The 16,391-nt window shown below is 53.2% G+C and overlaps 9 protein-coding genes across 9 annotated transcripts; 4 read left to right on the top strand and 5 right to left on the bottom strand.

The window, feature by feature from the left end:
- Positions 1-123: 123 nt before the first annotated feature.
- On the bottom strand, positions 124-2,060 carry J4E78_004112 (uncharacterized protein; the record flags this gene model as incomplete). Its single annotated transcript, XM_049364743.1, has 4 exons — positions 124-1,592; positions 1,643-1,773; positions 1,825-1,889; positions 1,944-2,060. 4 exons carry the CDS (start codon positions 2,058-2,060, stop codon positions 124-126), a joined length of 1,782 nt encoding a protein of 593 aa, XP_049223821.1.
- A 474-nt stretch (positions 2,061-2,534) lies between these two features.
- On the bottom strand, positions 2,535-3,735 carry J4E78_004111 (uncharacterized protein; the record flags this gene model as incomplete). Its single annotated transcript, XM_049364742.1, has 3 exons — positions 2,535-2,704; positions 2,751-3,625; positions 3,719-3,735. 3 exons carry the CDS (start codon positions 3,733-3,735, stop codon positions 2,535-2,537), a joined length of 1,062 nt encoding a protein of 353 aa, XP_049223820.1.
- A 664-nt stretch (positions 3,736-4,399) lies between these two features.
- J4E78_004110 (uncharacterized protein) lies at positions 4,400-5,266 on the top strand (the record flags this gene model as incomplete). The annotated part of the gene is made up of 1 exon (XM_049364741.1): positions 4,400-5,266. The coding sequence occupies one exon, from the start codon at positions 4,400-4,402 to the stop codon at positions 5,264-5,266; it is 867 nt and encodes a 288-aa protein (XP_049223819.1).
- Positions 5,267-5,615: 349 nt separating this feature from the next.
- On the bottom strand, positions 5,616-6,566 carry J4E78_004109 (uncharacterized protein; the record flags this gene model as incomplete). Its single annotated transcript, XM_049364740.1, has 1 exon — positions 5,616-6,566. One exon carries the CDS (start codon positions 6,564-6,566, stop codon positions 5,616-5,618), a length of 951 nt encoding a protein of 316 aa, XP_049223818.1.
- Positions 6,567-8,250: 1,684 nt separating this feature from the next.
- On the top strand, positions 8,251-9,280 carry J4E78_004108 (uncharacterized protein; the record flags this gene model as incomplete). The annotated part of the gene is made up of 4 exons (XM_049364739.1): positions 8,251-8,389; positions 8,441-9,094; positions 9,144-9,193; positions 9,248-9,280. The coding sequence occupies 4 exons, from the start codon at positions 8,251-8,253 to the stop codon at positions 9,278-9,280; spliced, it is 876 nt and encodes a 291-aa protein (XP_049223817.1).
- A 40-nt stretch (positions 9,281-9,320) lies between these two features.
- J4E78_004107 (uncharacterized protein) lies at positions 9,321-11,093 on the bottom strand (the record flags this gene model as incomplete). Its single annotated transcript, XM_049364738.1, has 1 exon — positions 9,321-11,093. One exon carries the CDS (start codon positions 11,091-11,093, stop codon positions 9,321-9,323), a length of 1,773 nt encoding a protein of 590 aa, XP_049223816.1.
- Positions 11,094-11,776: 683 nt separating this feature from the next.
- Positions 11,777-13,852, top strand: J4E78_004106 (uncharacterized protein; the record flags this gene model as incomplete). The annotated part of the gene is made up of 1 exon (XM_049364737.1): positions 11,777-13,852. One exon carries the CDS (start codon positions 11,777-11,779, stop codon positions 13,850-13,852), a length of 2,076 nt encoding a protein of 691 aa, XP_049223815.1.
- An 841-nt stretch (positions 13,853-14,693) lies between these two features.
- On the top strand, positions 14,694-15,168 carry J4E78_004105 (uncharacterized protein; the record flags this gene model as incomplete). Its single annotated transcript, XM_049364736.1, has 2 exons — positions 14,694-14,964; positions 15,026-15,168. The coding sequence occupies 2 exons, from the start codon at positions 14,694-14,696 to the stop codon at positions 15,166-15,168; spliced, it is 414 nt and encodes a 137-aa protein (XP_049223814.1).
- Positions 15,169-15,472: 304 nt separating this feature from the next.
- On the bottom strand, positions 15,473-16,266 carry UBC1_1 (Ubiquitin-conjugating enzyme E2 1; the record flags this gene model as incomplete). The annotated part of the gene is made up of 2 exons (XM_049364735.1): positions 15,473-15,952; positions 16,006-16,266. 2 exons carry the CDS (start codon positions 16,264-16,266, stop codon positions 15,473-15,475), a joined length of 741 nt encoding a protein of 246 aa, XP_049223813.1.
- Between the last annotated feature and the right edge of the window lie 125 nt (positions 16,267-16,391).

Here is a 16,391-nt window from a genome sequence, read left to right as displayed (position 1 = left end):
GAGATGATTGTGGTATTCATGAGGCAACTCTATCAACCCGTGTAATATGAACCTGCATTTGATGCCACTCGCTTCGACGCCCAACTCCCAAATCATTACCTCGCTCTCGCAAGACGATATCGACTATCTACCTACTTCTCTCTTCAGGCGAGCTGCAGCTGATGTAGCGGGAGGCTCGGGCCACGAGTCGACGGCATCTTCTACTTCCTCCAAGAAGGAAGTGCTATTGTGCACAGTGGTGCCGCCGAGCACGACGCGGATACCTGGGGAACTAGCATTAACTTGCGCAACCATCTTAGCTTCCTCGTATGTTGCGCCGCCGACCATGAAGACAATGATGTCCTGCGGCTTGTCCTTTGTCGATCCGCCACCCTCGACGAAGGGGTACAGCTGCTGGCTTAAACGACCCTTGATCATGTCCTGCAACGTAGCCTCTAAGCGAGGCGAGTGCTGTGTGTAGACGTTCTCAACACCCTTCAAGCCCTTGAGTCGATCTCGGGCACCTCCGAAGAATGACCCAGGTTGGAAAAGGTCCGGCACTCCACCTGCCGCCGTAGTCGCTTGCAGCGAGTCATGGTAGGTCAACAGCTTTGTGATGAGGTTAATGCGATGCCGTGACAGTCCACCCGCAACAGCGAGCAAGTCAAGCAGCATGGCTGTGGAGTTTGACGAGGTCTTTGAGTAGCGCAACGCGTAGATGGCAACCAGCCGGAGCTTGTTGTTCGCCGGGACCTTTGGATCTTGGATGATCCTTTGCAGCGATTTGACGTCGTTGGAATGGTTGTCTGTACATGCCAGGCTCTGTTCGAGCTCACTGATATCCAGTAGACTCTCCTCGCCAACTCGTCTGCTCAGCTCACCGACAAGTGTGACGTGTTTGGTGACGTTACCGGAAAGCTTGCGAAACTCCGGAAAGTCCTCGATGAAGCGCTTCATATCGGCAATAGAGTCGAGCTTTTGCGATCCCTGCTGCTTTGACGCAAACTGCTCGACATACTCTTTCGCGTTTTGCCCTAAATCACCAAAGTTGAGATACATGTTCTTCTTGAAGAACGGGTCCTGCTCCTGCGATAACACAATCTCCTTGAGCTCGGGACGTATCTCCGGCACGTCGCGTAGGTCCACCCGCCCATTGTGTATTCCGAGCAGCTCGTGAACCATAGCCTGATACGTCCATTGCGTCAACAGCGGTGTCACCGGATCGTCTCTTCGGTCGACAATCAAAAGTATAGGCGGGGTATCTGTTTTGCGGAAGTCGAACAGCTGCTCTTCCTGTGTCATGTGGTAGCGAACCTCGGTCGCCAGCTTCTTCACGAGCAGACTGTTCTTCTGGTATCGTATCAAAGGCTTCTTCTTCAACGACAGAAGTAACGCCATGACTGCCTCTGTTGACCTCTGTAGCGCATCCTGATTCCACGCATCCGGGCTTGTGCTCCATATCCGATGGTCGGGAAATCCGAGGTTGAGCGACATGAGATCGGGGTTTATGACGAGGAAGTCGGCGAAGTATTCCTGAATCGCGCGCACGACTTCGTGGTCGTCTGCTTCGGCGAGGCGCTCCAACGAGGACTTTTTGATTATATTACTGAAGTCTGTCTGCATCAGCACGCGTACGTAGCGCCGTGTTCTTCCAGCCGCGTACAGATGTTGTATTCCCCGTACTTGGGCTCTCGCAGCTCTTCGATGAGGTTCTGGATAGACTCGGGCGACGGTCGCACAAAGCATAGACAGCGGAGATGGCGCATCTTCTCCCGCTTTGGGTTGTCGAGGCGGCTGCCGACCAGTTAGCCGTGCATTGCATCATGGATCGCGAGGGTGCGGTACTCGGTAAGGTAGACTTCATGGTTGAGGAGGGCGGACTGTGTTGTCGCAGTCGATACGATGGGGACCTAAGCAGTGTGAGTAACGTGTGTACAGCCACCTGGGAGAGCAGACAAACCCACAGTCTCGTTGTCGAGGAGGAGGATCTTCATCTTGGCCGCGGAGGTGCCTGTCGCAGCGCTGTCCCCGACCGACACCATCTTGGTGATGTAGCCGGAGACGGCCTGTATGATATCCATGGTCGCGAGGAAATTATAAGGGAGTCGTTGTCTCACTCGCTCTTCCATGTCGACGCGGTTGTTCGTTGGTCAAGGCAAGCTAGGAACGTGGCTCAAGCGCGAGAGCTCAGGAACATGACAGCGCCAAGGCGACTACATCCACGACGTTTCGGAGCTTACACATCGACTATTCAGTTACATTGCATCAAGTACCCTTCGATGATCTGCCACTGCATCCTACTATTCCTCGATGTTGTTGGTCGTGTGATCACCTACAGTGGGCAGACATGTGGAGTTCCGCCGCGGGGCAGATGCGGGCAGTACCTGGGCATCGTTCACTCCTAACCACAATACCAGGACATGCGCACAATACGAATTCCATGAGAGGCTATGCTACCACATGTTTGTTGCTTCATCACTACAGCGTTCTCGCCACGATGTTGACTGAAATCCGACACGCCTCTCCCTTGCCTTGAAGGCTGGTCTGGCATACGACTACTTCATGATACGTCCCTCAGCAGCTTCTTCAGCGTGCTGCCTAATGCGACCCATCGCCTTCGCTTCACCATCGATGATCTCTGGTAGCAGATCGAACACGCTCTTCTGCTTGGGAGTCCAGCCGAACAGCTTGTTGGCTCGAATAGCTTTGCAGCGAGAGTTGGTGCCTAGGATGTCAGAAAACGGCATATCCGAGAACACAGCATGACTCACCCCAAAGGTAGCTGCCCATTGGCCTCATCTCGTCTGCCTCCTCTTTGCTGACGTTGTCAACTCCCTCATGGTTGATGAGCTTGTTCTTGAATGCGATCTCCCCGATCTTGGTACCGATGTCACCCCAGCAGAACTCTCCGCTCTCTGCGAAATAGTATCCTTCCTTGTTCCAGGTCGCTTTGCCACCATCAGGCGACAGAGCGGCTGTCACAAGGGCTAGGAACACCTCGCTGAGATCTTGAACATGAACTTGAGTCCACATGTTCTTGCCGTCACCAACGACGAAACCCTTCATGCGCTTCAGTGCGGCCTTGCTCATGTCATACACCTGCACACTCTTTTGGTTATCGGGGCCACGTCCAGGTCCGTAGATACACGGTGGACAGACGATGGCAGACTGTATGTTGCCTGCTGAAACATCGTTCGATCCAAGGATGATCTTGTCGACATTTCGATGGAGCGCTGAATCAGGCAGTGAAGTGACCTCACCAATGTTGTCCCAGTCATCATAGACCTTCTCTCGCCTCATGCCATAGGTGTTGGTCTCAAAGTCTTCGAAAGACAAGACACCAGTTCCAGAGGTATGGATGAGATAGGTCTTCTTTCCGCTGCGTGTGAGACCAGCAACCAACGCATTGGCGGAAGCCACGTGGTCGCAGTCGGCGCAATGGAGGACGATGTCTGCATTGGACGCCTCGGTAGTGAGCAACTCGGTGTCATCAAGGGTGCCGTACACAAGACGGGTCTTTGGGTACTGTGCTGCGACCTTAGCTCCTTTGTCGCTGTTTCGAACAAGTGCGGTGATCTCTAGATCCGGATAGGTGTTTGCTACTGCGTAGAGGGCATCGCCTCCGATGTAGCCAGTAGCGCCGGTGCTGAATTTAGTTAGCACTCACATATCTAGAATCAAATACAATTGCATGTCGCCCGTGTTTCATCGATCGGTAGGAGCATGCATCTGAACCTACATGAAGAGCTTCGGCATGATTAGAGTATAGATGAGATCGCGCTGAGGAGATCAGTGGAAGGCAAGAACACAGTCGGTGCCGATGCAGATATATGCAGAAGTTGCCAGGCTGCTGCCGCTTTGAAATCGCGTTTGCCTACAGCTCCACCTGGGCACAACTAGCAGGAACGTACGTCACAGATATGTACCAGTAGCGCGAACGTCCAATCGGAGACCACAAGGCAGGCTGCATTGCTTACCTACCTAGGTAATTTCTATGAGTCTGCGCATCTCACTGCACTTGCAACATTACACATCCTCTTTCATGCTTCCTAATCACTGTGATTGCGACGGTGGACATGGACAGTCCTGTGGTCTTGATCCACATGTCTGGTGAGACGCCCCGCAGTGGTGCACCTTCCCCTACTCCGGAGTAGAGCTTATCCGCTACAAGCACTCGGAGCTTTATGTTCGATGAGATGGTGCAGACATACCAGCAGTGCACGACAGGGCGTGAGCTCAGCTAATGGATGCAGCTCCGAGGAGCTCATACCACAGCTCCTCACAATTGAGCCTCGGTAAAGTAGAGTCAACTTACGTCATCCACCTAACACTACGAACATCTATACTACTCCTTGTCCGCCGTCTGAGCATTGTATTCGCGAAACAGATAAACATCTGATCACGTCAATTCCCCTCCAAAATGCCGCTCTGCACACTCCATCTCGTCGCCCTCCACAGCACCACACCCAACCCCATCTTAACCTTCCTGTCCACCTTAAAGTCCGCCAACATCTCACCACTCGTCATCTCACGCGTAATCCGCTGGATAATCCTCCCATCGAAGCTCTCAACCGAACACCTCCTCGCCCGAAACATCCACTGGGATCTCCTCCTCATCCTGCCCAGCACCGACGCGCTCCCATCCTCGCTCTCAAAGCTAGTCCAACACCACTGGAGCGTAACAGCCGGAGTCCCCTCCCGCCTAATCCAAGACTTTCTATCAAAGAACCAGGCGCTACTCCATCCAGACCCTAGCTCCGTACCCAAAGTCCAAGAGCAGAAGAGCAACAAAACCACCGATTCAAGCCAAAGCCTCGAACTAAGCGATGAGCTGAATAAATGGATCCAGACTTTCGTCAACAGCGGCGCTAAAGAGGGCAAGGGCGCAGTATCCATGTTCAACCTCCTCGCGTTCAACCCAGGGATGAAGGAAGAATACCTAAAGTACGGCGCCGCATTCGCCAAATCAATCGGCTCCAAGCACGGTGGCAATGCAAAGATTGTGGGGAACGCAACACATGTCAACGGCTCGGCGATCACCAAGGCGTCCGACAGCAGCGTGGGTACGAATGGCGAGGTGGGCGGCGGGAACGACGATTGGGATGAGATTGCGCTGGCGCATTATCCCAGTATCTTGCACTTTAGGGATATGTTGGCGAGCGAGGATTATCAGGAGGTTAATCACAGGCATCGTGTGCCGAGTTTGAGGGATACGTGCATTCTTATGACGAGTGAGATTGCGGTGGAGGAGTTGATGGGGCAGGGTAAAGGTGGAGCGAAGCTTTAGGATATAGTGGAGCTACGTAAATAATCGCGTCTGTAGCAGACTAACTCAAGTGTAAGGCTGAAGTCAGAAAACGAATTCTGGTTTGTGTCGATAACTATCTGGTCTTGCGACTGCTAAACTCTGCACAAGGCCGTACTGCTATACAGCTTCTCGAAGCTCGTACAAGCTTATCGTGTATCTTACTGATGTTGCTTATCGTGGAGCTCGTGCCGTACTCAGTGTAGCGCCCAAATACTTGCAACCAAATCGGCCGATACCCTGGCATCAACGACCCGGCTTGTCAAAAAAGCCAAACAGACATCGCTGGAAAGAACGCCGCAGCCATCATACCAGATACTCCAGAGCCTTCTCAGGTATCCACATCAACAAACAACTCCCGAAAAGCCAACCGTCCAATCCCCTCTCCCGGATGTCCCACCTTCTCCTTCCCACCCCTACCCCTACGTTTACCCCATCCACCTCTCGCACTACCAACATCCGGTAACACCCAATTCTTCTTGTTCTGCTCCGCAACCCATTGTTCGCACAACGCCTCCGCCAGCTCGACCTTGCGTTCCCAAACTCCTTCATCTTCGCCTTTCACTTTGAGTAGAGCAGGTGCTGTGCTCCTGTCCATGAGCGAGGAATACATGACTTCGGATGTGAAACGTCGGCGCTGGAGGAGGCATTCGTCAGCACGGTTGTGTCGCTTACAACGTGAGCATGAGGGGTAGGTTCGCGAGCAGGGGAGGCCGGCGAGGGTGCATTGCAGGCAAGAGGTTATCCAGACTGGTCGCGGCTCGTTCGGATCGTGCGGAGGAAGAGTATGCTGAGGGTCAAGATGAGGTACAGCTGTAAGGTCGTCTGTATCCGTTTGTGAGGCTGCTTCATGGGGGTTTGGCCTGGCTGATGGCTTGCTAGGTCGGAGAGCAAAGGCAGGAGGTACAAGCCGCTCCAGTGTGCGTTCTTTGCCATGTGCTGGTGCCCAGTCACGGCTATCGATACTGGTCGTGTCGGAATCATCGTCTTGTATCTCGAATTTCGGGGTCGGGCTGCCGAACAGATTCTTGCGGAGTGGTTTGTCGAAGATGCTCTGCCCGGAGAAGGACGTGTCGGTTGGCGATACCTCATCTTGCGGTACAAAGCGGTGGTCCGATCGCCGTGGTGGTGTAGTTGGTCCATAACCTGCCTCTTCATCGGTATCGGTGGTGCACTCGCTTCCATCGATCTCGGCGCCCCTGATGTTCAATTTGTCAAGCCATCCCTCGATGCGATCAGGGTGTTCGACCTCCTTCTCCAGCATCTTCAACGGAACAGACATGTCGAAGAAGTCTACGCCGATTGGAGTAGATCTTGAAGAGTTGATGATGGTCAGAGTCAAAGAGTAGTGAAGGTGACGAGGCGAGAGGATACGGTGATAATGTTTCACGGTGAAGTCGACCACGCTAGTCCGGACGCGTCGAGGAAGTGATCCATGGATACCGCATGCTCGTGTAATGCGGGGTAACGAAAGTGGAGATGTAATCAGACACCGTATGGCGACAGACAGCTTGTAAATTCATGTCTCGGTTGCGTATTTCGGCGGTCACTGTTCATCTTAGCGCCGATCAACCGCTTCGAGCAAACAACCCTTCAGCCCAGATTTTGGAAGGCACCTCTCTGGAATAAGTGTGGATACGTTCTTCGACAAACTCAACACCCATGTAGGATGCTCGAAAGTCCTGGAGTTCCAAGACAGGGCTTTAGTTGGTTCGTCTGCGTTTCGAACATCCAGAAGGATGTCATGGTAAATCAAGGGTCGTAACTTCCCTGGTACCCAGGTAGTGTACCGAACGTTTGCGGGTCGATAAATCTGCAGGCCAAAACGCCAAAAGAGTACGCACATGCATCGAAGTCTCTATGACTAGGGTCACTTGTAGTACACAGAAAGACCTACTCTTCGTCGCTGTCAAGTGTCGCCCGTAGATTACGTGCTGTTCCTCCTCCTGACCAATGCTCGAGCTGCTGCATCCCCAAAAAAGAGCGCATCATTTCCGAGTCATCCCACACCAAAGTGACCACAAGCCCGCGCATCCCCGGGCCGCGTGCTTATACTAAGCATCTCAAGGCCAGCAGTCTCTGTTGTGCTGCGCAGCTGTTCCCTCAAGGAGTTGATAGCTGCATTCCGTCTGAATTCGTAGCGGTTGCAACTTCGTATGCGCTCTCGATGTGTTTACGCAGCATAGAATGGGAAGGTGTATCTGTCGTGCACTAGAAGGAAGGTACCTCTGGGGAACTTCTGGCGGAAGTTCGCGTCATCGCGACGCGTCTCGGTAATACGAGTCATGCTAGCGTGACGCGTGCGATATCCCCGGCGTCAGCCGAATAACCTCAGTTTCTAACATCAACCTTTCAAATTCTACGCGCATCAAGTTGTATCGGTACATCAGGCTAAGTGATCCCAAAATCTAGCGCATCACTCTGATTCAATTGCGTTATGCGAACGTTCAGTGTAATGTCGTACTCCAAAATGCTTTCCAAGGTTTCGTCTCACTTCATCACCTACCCTGCTTTCAAGCACGCCGTATCAGAGGACTGGCTTTCTCTTTATTCAGACCAGCTCTCAAACAGTCCGTTCTTTGTTCTACAACGAGACACATTGTATCGCCAAAATGCGCGGTGGTCACCTCGAGGCGGCTCTTCGAGTGTCTTATTTTGTTCATGTTCGACAGTGAGACAACTGAAGACAATAGCGACAGTCTTTGGGGCGAAATTAGCAATGAGTAGTACTAGAAGCTATTTAAGCTGGGTATAGGCGGGGTGAGTAGGTATTGTTGTCGAGGTGAAGACGGGTTCTACTGCCAAGACTCGTCCGTTTGCCCTTCACCTAGGCAACGTCAACAACTCAAAATCTCTTCGCACAAATCCTTTTCCTCTTCTACAACAGCTTCGTCACTATCCAAAACAGCTACATACCCAGAAACCCACCCACACCTACAAACAATCCCGCTCGCACCACTACCAAGATGGAAGGATATCTCCCTCAAACGCACTACGAGCCGAACGGCTTCCTCAACTTCGCCCTCGATATGGGCTCAGTCATGTTCGTTTTGCTTGCTGGCTTCATAGCGGCAGCATACGGCATGACCTCCAAGTCAAGCCCAGGTAAGTCTCATCACTCATTGGTCTTTGGGTAAATGATCTGACATGACATAGCACCAGAGATCAGCATGAGCAAGACCGAGATCCGGGATCTCGTGAGCAAGGCTGTACGCGACGAAGTCAAGATGCTCGAGATGCGCATGGCGGTGCGTGAGAGCCAGCTGGGAGAGGCCCTCGACATAGCCCACCAGCACGAAGCCCGCATTGCGGCGCTGGAAGACATGGTCGACAGAGGTGCGAGGGAGATGGACGCCCTTCGTGCCTCACTAAACAGTCCCAAATCACCATCCTCCTCCTCATCCTCCTCTCCCTCTCCCACCCCCTCTCTCTCCTTCTTCCTCTCGGTCCCTCCCTCCCCCGCCACTTCCGACACCTTCCCGGCCACACAATGGACCCCGTCTCCGCCGTCCGAGCATAGCTCAAGGGCCCACAGCGACCACCAAGAAAACTCAGATGACGACAGCATCTACGGCGCAGAAGACTACAAGTCCTCGCCGCGAGTCTCATCATCACCAGATCAGGCGCCTGAGGTATCCAGCCCTCAGCTTGATCCGGCGCTGGAAGATGAACTCGCTGAGTTGGGTGGTTGGGGTCTGGACATAGAGGCATCCGAGGACGTCAGTGATGGTAACATCACTGACCAGGACGCTGAAGGCGAGACAGACGATGAGTACGAGGCACCAGCACCGCCTATCCCGAGCGCTGGCAGTGAGACTTTGGCTGGACGGAGGCCAATCATACCACTGTCGAAGTGCAGGACAAAGGGTGCTAGCACCTCGCGTCTGGGATAGGTGGGAAGGTCTTCCGGTATGTTCTTGCAACCAAACCCAAATCCTCCATTATGCTAATTCACCTTGACAGGCGACAAGACACACGTTCGACACTCCGGGATGAAGTGACGCTGCCACAGATGCAGCGTTATAGTCCCGTCCGTTCACTTCCCGCGCATCAAGAAGCGCCTACAAACGTCGACCCAAAGAATGTCCAGTCCGGTATCAGCATCAATCTGCCGAGCCAAATCGAACAATCTCCGCCTTCTCCCCTCGTCATTCTCCAACCACGCCTCACTGCCGACCTCGCGAACGCCTCCCTCATCCACCATCAATCCTCTCCTCCCTCCATCAACACCAACAAACTCTGCACAAGCGGGCGTCCCCCTGGTAACGAAATCGAGAATGGTATCGCGCCACCTAGCAACCGCAGGTCCATAATGCGAGGGCAAACGGTCTTCATGCACGCCACCAAGCAGCGTCACAATGTCGAAAGTATGCGTAGCGAAAGCACCTTGCTCCTGAATTGGTCCTGGGAAAGGGTTCGGAAGATCGAAGACTTGAAAATAGGTTTCTTTGACCAGATCACCTTCCGCAATGCTCAACGCGGCCGCAAAGAAACCTATGTCGCTCTCAAAAAGGCAGATACGTTGGAGTGCGTCCGCATCATCAAGACCCCCCTCGATACCGTATATCTTCAGCAATTCGGCACCTTGTTCGGGAGACAGAACATCTTTGGCAATCTGCTCGAAGGCTTCAGCGTGGTTCTTGCGACTGTCATCGTTCCTCATCATATTGTAGGAGATGCCGCCGTCATAGGTGGTGGAGCCAACGATTTGAGCTTCGACAGGCCTCGCCCAGTCTTTCCAGTCAGGAGGAGCAACTTTGCCCTTTCTAGCCAGATCCATGGTCGGCCGCTCAAAGGGAAAGAACTCGCTGTTCGTGCATGGCAAACCAACCCATGCCAGGTCTCGAATCTTCGACGCGTCAACGCCAATCACGTCTCTAGCTATTGCTTTTGTGTCCCTCTCACTGCCATCACTTTCTCTTAGACGGATCCCCAACTTCTCAGCATGCTTGAGGAAGTTATCGTGATGCTCGTCGTGGGTCATCGCAGGCATAGTAACTGGCGTTCCCGAGAACATGATCGCGCGCTTGAACAACGGTTTACGCATCGTCTGCACCGAGATGCTCTCGCTACCTGCGCTTTGTCCGATGACGGTCACATTATCCACGTCGCCGCCGAAACCCTCAATATTCTCGCGCAGCCATTCGAACGCCGTGTTCTGGTCGTAGAGACCATTGTTCTCCGGTACCATACCTCCAGCATGATCCGAATGCCAGAAGCCTAGCGCACCGAGCCGGTAGTTGATTCCTACGAAGACGATGGGTGATCCACGCTGAATAGCATGGCGCACAAGATTTTCGGGGTTGTAATATGGTCGATTCGCAGAACCAAGGAAGTACGCACCACCATGGATGAAGACAAGGACCGGCAACTTCATACCCGAACGTATCTTCCCGCCTTCATCGACACATGACTTCGGTAGATGTATGGAAAGGTTCAAGCAATCTTCCGACTGTTCTTCGTCATCCGGCAGATTATCGGTTGGCAGCGGGATGTTGGCCGCATCGGACTTGACACTGCCCCACGGCTGGATACTGGATGCTCCTGGCTTTGTCGCATCAAAGATCCCATCTTGGTACCGCCCGCTTTCTCCATCAGAAAGCTTATTCGAGAGTTCTGCGCGCGCAAATCTTTGGGCAACTTTCCCATACGGCAGACCTAACATCTTCACGATCGAGCCGCTTGGTTCCCGGAGACATCTTATCGCACCGAGCTTCGCGTGGTTGAGGACGACGTTGGTCATTGTGTTCGTGCTGTTGTGGGTATCCCATGGAGGAGATGCGTACAGAGTGCGATACGTACATGGCATGCAAGAGTGGTGACGTCAGGAAGTGGTTTCACTAGGCCTACCGCGCAAGTACGACGTACTGAGCCCTTCTTCTGCGAGACATATCTACATCTCAAGACGGTCACCTGTCATACTCAACGTGAAAGTGGCTTGATGCGGAGACAGATATTTCACGTAACCTGGTCGCTCCTCCCTCAAAGCGGTTAGCGACTCGGCCTCGATGCCGGAGTTCAAAGATACGGGCACGCCAGCCATCCTATACCCACACGACATGAACTAGATATGGACAATCCACGAATTCCGCGGAACCACAATCGAGTCGAAGCGAATAGCTTGAGCGTGTAGCAGATAATTGTTCCTGCGCAAGCGATACCAGAAACCAGTATGACGGGACCACGCTACCGCTCCCATGGTTCCTCCTCTTCGACTGCCCGGTCCGCGAACATGAAGATTAATTAATCACGACCCTCTGTTCATGACTTACAGACGGCCTTATTTGCGGGTTCTTATCTTTCATGTCGTATAAGGCTGTACTATCTTTCGCGCCTTCTTCTTCCGGTTAGTGGTGCCGCTCGCTTCTGCTTTCACCAAGTCAAAGCTTGAGCGCATATCAAAAAGCTTGTCGTCCCACCAACAGCTTGGTCAAGCACAATCGACGAGTGCTCTGCATTTGACCGGATCGGATAACGGTCTACAGAAGCAGGATGCTGAAGAACATCTTTCTCGCTTCACTCGCGTTGGGCGTGTCGGCTGTTCCTACGACTAGGCATTATGTCGAACGCGACTACAATACCAATCTCAACGTCAAGCTCTCTATCGAAAATGGTCTCCTGGATACTCCTACCGATGGCCGCATTGTGTTGATGTTTGCTCCCGAAGGCGAAGATCCTCTCGACGATACAGATGTCACTTCTTCCCCCAACAATATCTTTGGAAAGAATGTATACAACTTCGGTCCAAAGCAATCGGTCTTCTTCTCTGGCGGAAGCAACGACAGTACCGCTACTGGTGTGTATGGCTGGCCGAACGTCAGCCTGAGCGACATCGACCCAGGCACCTACAGTGTGCAGGCCTTCCTAACCCGTTACGAGACCGTCACGAGAAGCGATGGCTCGAAGGTCAGCGTCAGATTCCCATGCGGCGATGGCGCGCCAAATGTCAACGGCTATGGAAGCTTGATTACACCGCTTCAAGACGTTGAGATCTCTGAAGGCGGCCAGACTATCGAATTGACTTTCAACAACATCACAGCTGTCGAAAACTTCGCCGGCAAGGAAATCGGGGGATGCAACCAGGGCAACTACGAAGATACAGATACGCTCAAACACATAAAGATTCGCAGTAAGAAGTTGAGCAAGTTCTGGGGCCGCGACATGTATGTTGGTGCCAATGTCGTACTGCCTTCTGGCTACGATGCAGCCGACAAGAAAACACTATACCCCGTCATCTACAACCAAGGTCACTGGCCGGCCGGCGAAGGCGCTTACAACTATGGCACCGATGAGAAGTTCACAGCAGCTTGGGATGCGGGTATCATACCCGGCACCAACACAACCGCAGCGCGACCGGCGCCCAAGTTCATCATGGTGACTTTCCGCCATGAAGCTCCATACTACGATGACTCGTATGCCGTCAACACTGCCAACCTTGGTCCTTACGGTGATGCCATCAACGAAGAGCTGATCCCTCATCTCGAAGACACTTTCAACACCATCCGCGCACCGTATGCTCGTGTCCAGGATGGAGGCTCTACTGGTGGTTGGGAGTCGATCGCCAACGTCATCTACCGCCCAGACCTCTTCGGCGTGTGCTTCTCTTCCTACCCTGACTCTCTGGACTTCCACCGCCACCAAGACATCGAACTGTACAGTGCTGCTAATGCATACCAACGTGCAGATGGTAGCTCTGTCCCCAGTATCCGCACCCACACCAACGGCACGGAGGTCATCCTCGCTACCGCCGCGCAAGAAAACCATTGGGAACTTGCCTTCGGCACATCATCACGCTCATTCAACCAGTGGGATGTCTGGAACGCGGTCTTCGGTGTCCAGGGTTACAACAACTATCCTCTCGAGCCCTGGGACAAAGTCACTGGTGAGATCTACCCCGAGGCAGTCGAATACTGGAAGCCGTTGGACCTTAGCGACTATGTCGTCACCAACTTCAACTCTTCCCGCAACCTCGGTGCTGCCCTCGCTGGACGTATCTTCGTCTACGTAGGCACATGGGACAACTACTTCCTCAACGAAGGTGTCATGGAGTTCCAGAAGCGCACCGATGCCGTCGGTGGAGCCGGATGGGCCAATGTCACAATCCTACCCGAGAAGCCCCACGGTGGTAACTACCAAGCACGCGAGATCTGGGACTACCTTGAGTTGGTCGAGCGATGGGTCCAAGACCACGCCCCTGATGGCCCTACTCCACTCTCCCCTTCGGCCACCGCTCCCTCTACCCGTGGAAATGTATGGGAAGATGTCATCAAATACGGTGGTCGCAAAGCAGCCATCAAGCGTCAAGCCGACCCCAAGATCGAAGACAAGAAGGCCAAGGTGGGCCAGGAGGTTACTGCGAGTGTTGGGCGTTGGGATCCGGGTGTTAAGCTTACTGCGCAGTGGATCTTGAACAGCAAGCCTGCATGCGAAGCTTTTAGTGTAGAACAAGGCGCGAGCGTGAAGTATGCACCAACAGCAAAGGGCCATATCCAGCTACATGTCACAGGAGAGAAGCGAAACTATGCCACTGAGACAAGGAAGAGTGAGCGAGTACTCGTGGGAAGGTAGTGGAATGCCAGGAAATAGACATAGATCAATCAGCATTGAAACACCGTTACACCGCATTGCGACCGTGTGAGCATTTGCGACTAACCTTTTGCACATAAGGACTTGTGGGGTCGTACTGGAATTTCCCGCATAATACCTACCCGCGATGCTGGTGTTCCTGCATGCGTAAAAGCCCATGTCCAGGATCCGGCGTCTCCCCATTTAGCACGGCCCCACTTCCGCGTAGGCTAGCTCGGAGATTTACAGCTCCACTTTACCTCACCGAGGCAGGCAGTGTCAATGAAAGTCTCTAATCGATCGTCGCATTCACACAAAGATAGAAACCCAGCATCTATATCTCGAAGAGAAAGGAGGGACACAGCAGACACACAAAGCTAGAAGCACAGTAGCCCAACTATACAATCTGACTCGCGTCTACACAAAGTTCACAACTACAAGTCCTAGCCGCCCAGGAATCCACACCGTCTCCCTTTCTCCACGTCGCGACCTAGATGCGCGCCGATGGCTCGGTCTTTATCGCCGTTACCGAAAGAATTACGACCGTTGCGTTTGAGCACAGACAGAAGGGAACTTTAAAGTGCTCACCCAGCGTCAGCAGTAGCGGTATTGGTATGAGTCCAGCCGTGGAGTATCCAGATGCTAGGACCATGCTAGGCGCACGAAAACGAGGCGGTGGGTAAATGCGCCGACCAACAGACCGCTCTTGACGTCGTCTTACGAAGGAAGATGGACATATAAGACGGCCTGGTCATCGCTGTCTGGACATCCCCATCCCCATTCCCATCACCCCCAACCTACCAAATCCCATCCCCAACCAACCAACCAACCACCAACCACAACAATGCACTTCCGCACCGCCCTCTTCGCCCTCGCGACCGCCGCCACAGCCGCAAACGCCAAAGTCTACGGCAAATGGAACGTCACCATCACGCAATACGCGCTCGACTCGGGCTTCAAGTCGCAGAGGCTGCTCGCGGACTTTGTGTCTGACGAGTACTCTGGTAAGGACGTCATTCACACTGTTTGCAACTACGAGTACGATCCTAGCAAGAACACCACGGCGAGCAAGAGCTGTGATCCTCCTACTTTTGACTATGAGTATGATGGTGAGAGTAAGTTTATCCTTCCGGTTATGATGTGATTTGTGGGGCGAGATGCTAATATGTGGAATAGCTGTCAAGGTGCAGCAGAACATTGAGAAGCCGACCAAGATGACTGTTTTTGGTGATGCGCCTCTTACGCTTAAGAAGGACGAAAGTGCCGATGGTGTGTACTCGAATGGCGTCTTCATTGACGCTGACCGTGCCATTGCGTAAGGACCTTAATCAACGATATCCGGCACAGACTTCAGACGAGAAGAGGAGGAGACGGCTGTACATACGAATAACGAAACAACAAGGATAATGTAACAAACTTTGATTGACACTACATTGCTACTCACTAAGAGCGCGCCTACACTATTCCCGTGACCATGTACACCCAATACTCCTAATAACCCATCAACTTACGCCGCCTCCCATGAAGAATGTAATGGATGTGATGGTCTGAGGAATGAAAACGCCCGTGCGCCCTGGAAGTCGAACAAGAAATGCTGAATCGAAACACGATATGGGGAGGCTACTATGCTTCGCCGAAGAGCCGAGCTGTAATGTCCCCCATATAAGCTTCTTCCAGCTCGTAGTCTTCGCCGCCCATGCGATCGATACCAACATACTCAAACGAGGCGACCACGGCGTCGACATCAAAGCCCATAGCGACAAAGCGATCTACCAAGTCCTTGTTGTAGCCTTTGTACGCAGCCAGCTTGGACTGCTCTTCGTTTTGCTTCGCCTGCTGGGCCTTCTTCTTGATGGACGCCGCTGTGGCTCCCCCGCTTCCTTCAGCAATCTCCTTCCGCGGCGCACCAGCGAATGTGACGGCCCACTCGCGTGCCTTGTGTTCGAATTCGGCGGGGTTCCTAAGCAGCATGCCGGCGACTTCTGCGTCTTGTGGGTCCTTTGGCTCGGGTGTGCTGAGCAGCGATTGCAGCGAGATCAGAGCGGACTTAATGGTCAGAACTGGCGACCATTGCGAGGAGAGGGTGTCGAGGCAGATAGCGCCCTACTACTGTTAGCTTTATCGAATGGTATCTGGGGGTCTTGCTTGCTACGTACTGTCTGTGAGCTGACATTGGGGTGCCAGATCTTGGTCTCGAACTTCATGAGCGGTGGGCGGAAGGGGTATTCGCTCGGGATCCGGATGTCGACCTTGTAGGTAGCTCCCTCATATGGTGTGTCAGGAGGACCGAAGAACTGCCCCCGTAGATGTGTGAGATCTTCGCCATTGCCTGCGGGTTCGACGACGATCTTGGAGTGCTGATCGTTGTGGATGTCGGCAATCTCCTTGGCAATGCGCCGGTTGCGGTTGGAAGTCATTGTGGTGGGGTGGGGTAGGAGGTTCGGGGTGAAAAGGGCGATGAAGAGGAAGTGGTACGAGTAGGCAGCAGGTAGGCGCGACCAAGGTATTTCTAGGTAGAGAAGTCAGCCTCAGGCTCGCGAAG

The sequence above is a fragment of the Alternaria triticimaculans genome, assembly GCF_023758025.1.
Source record: "Alternaria triticimaculans strain BMP 0046 chromosome Unknown scaffold_4, whole genome shotgun sequence".
NCBI classification, from domain to species: domain Eukaryota; kingdom Fungi; phylum Ascomycota; class Dothideomycetes; order Pleosporales; family Pleosporaceae; genus Alternaria; species Alternaria triticimaculans.
This window is presented reverse-complemented; position numbering and strand designations above follow the sequence as displayed.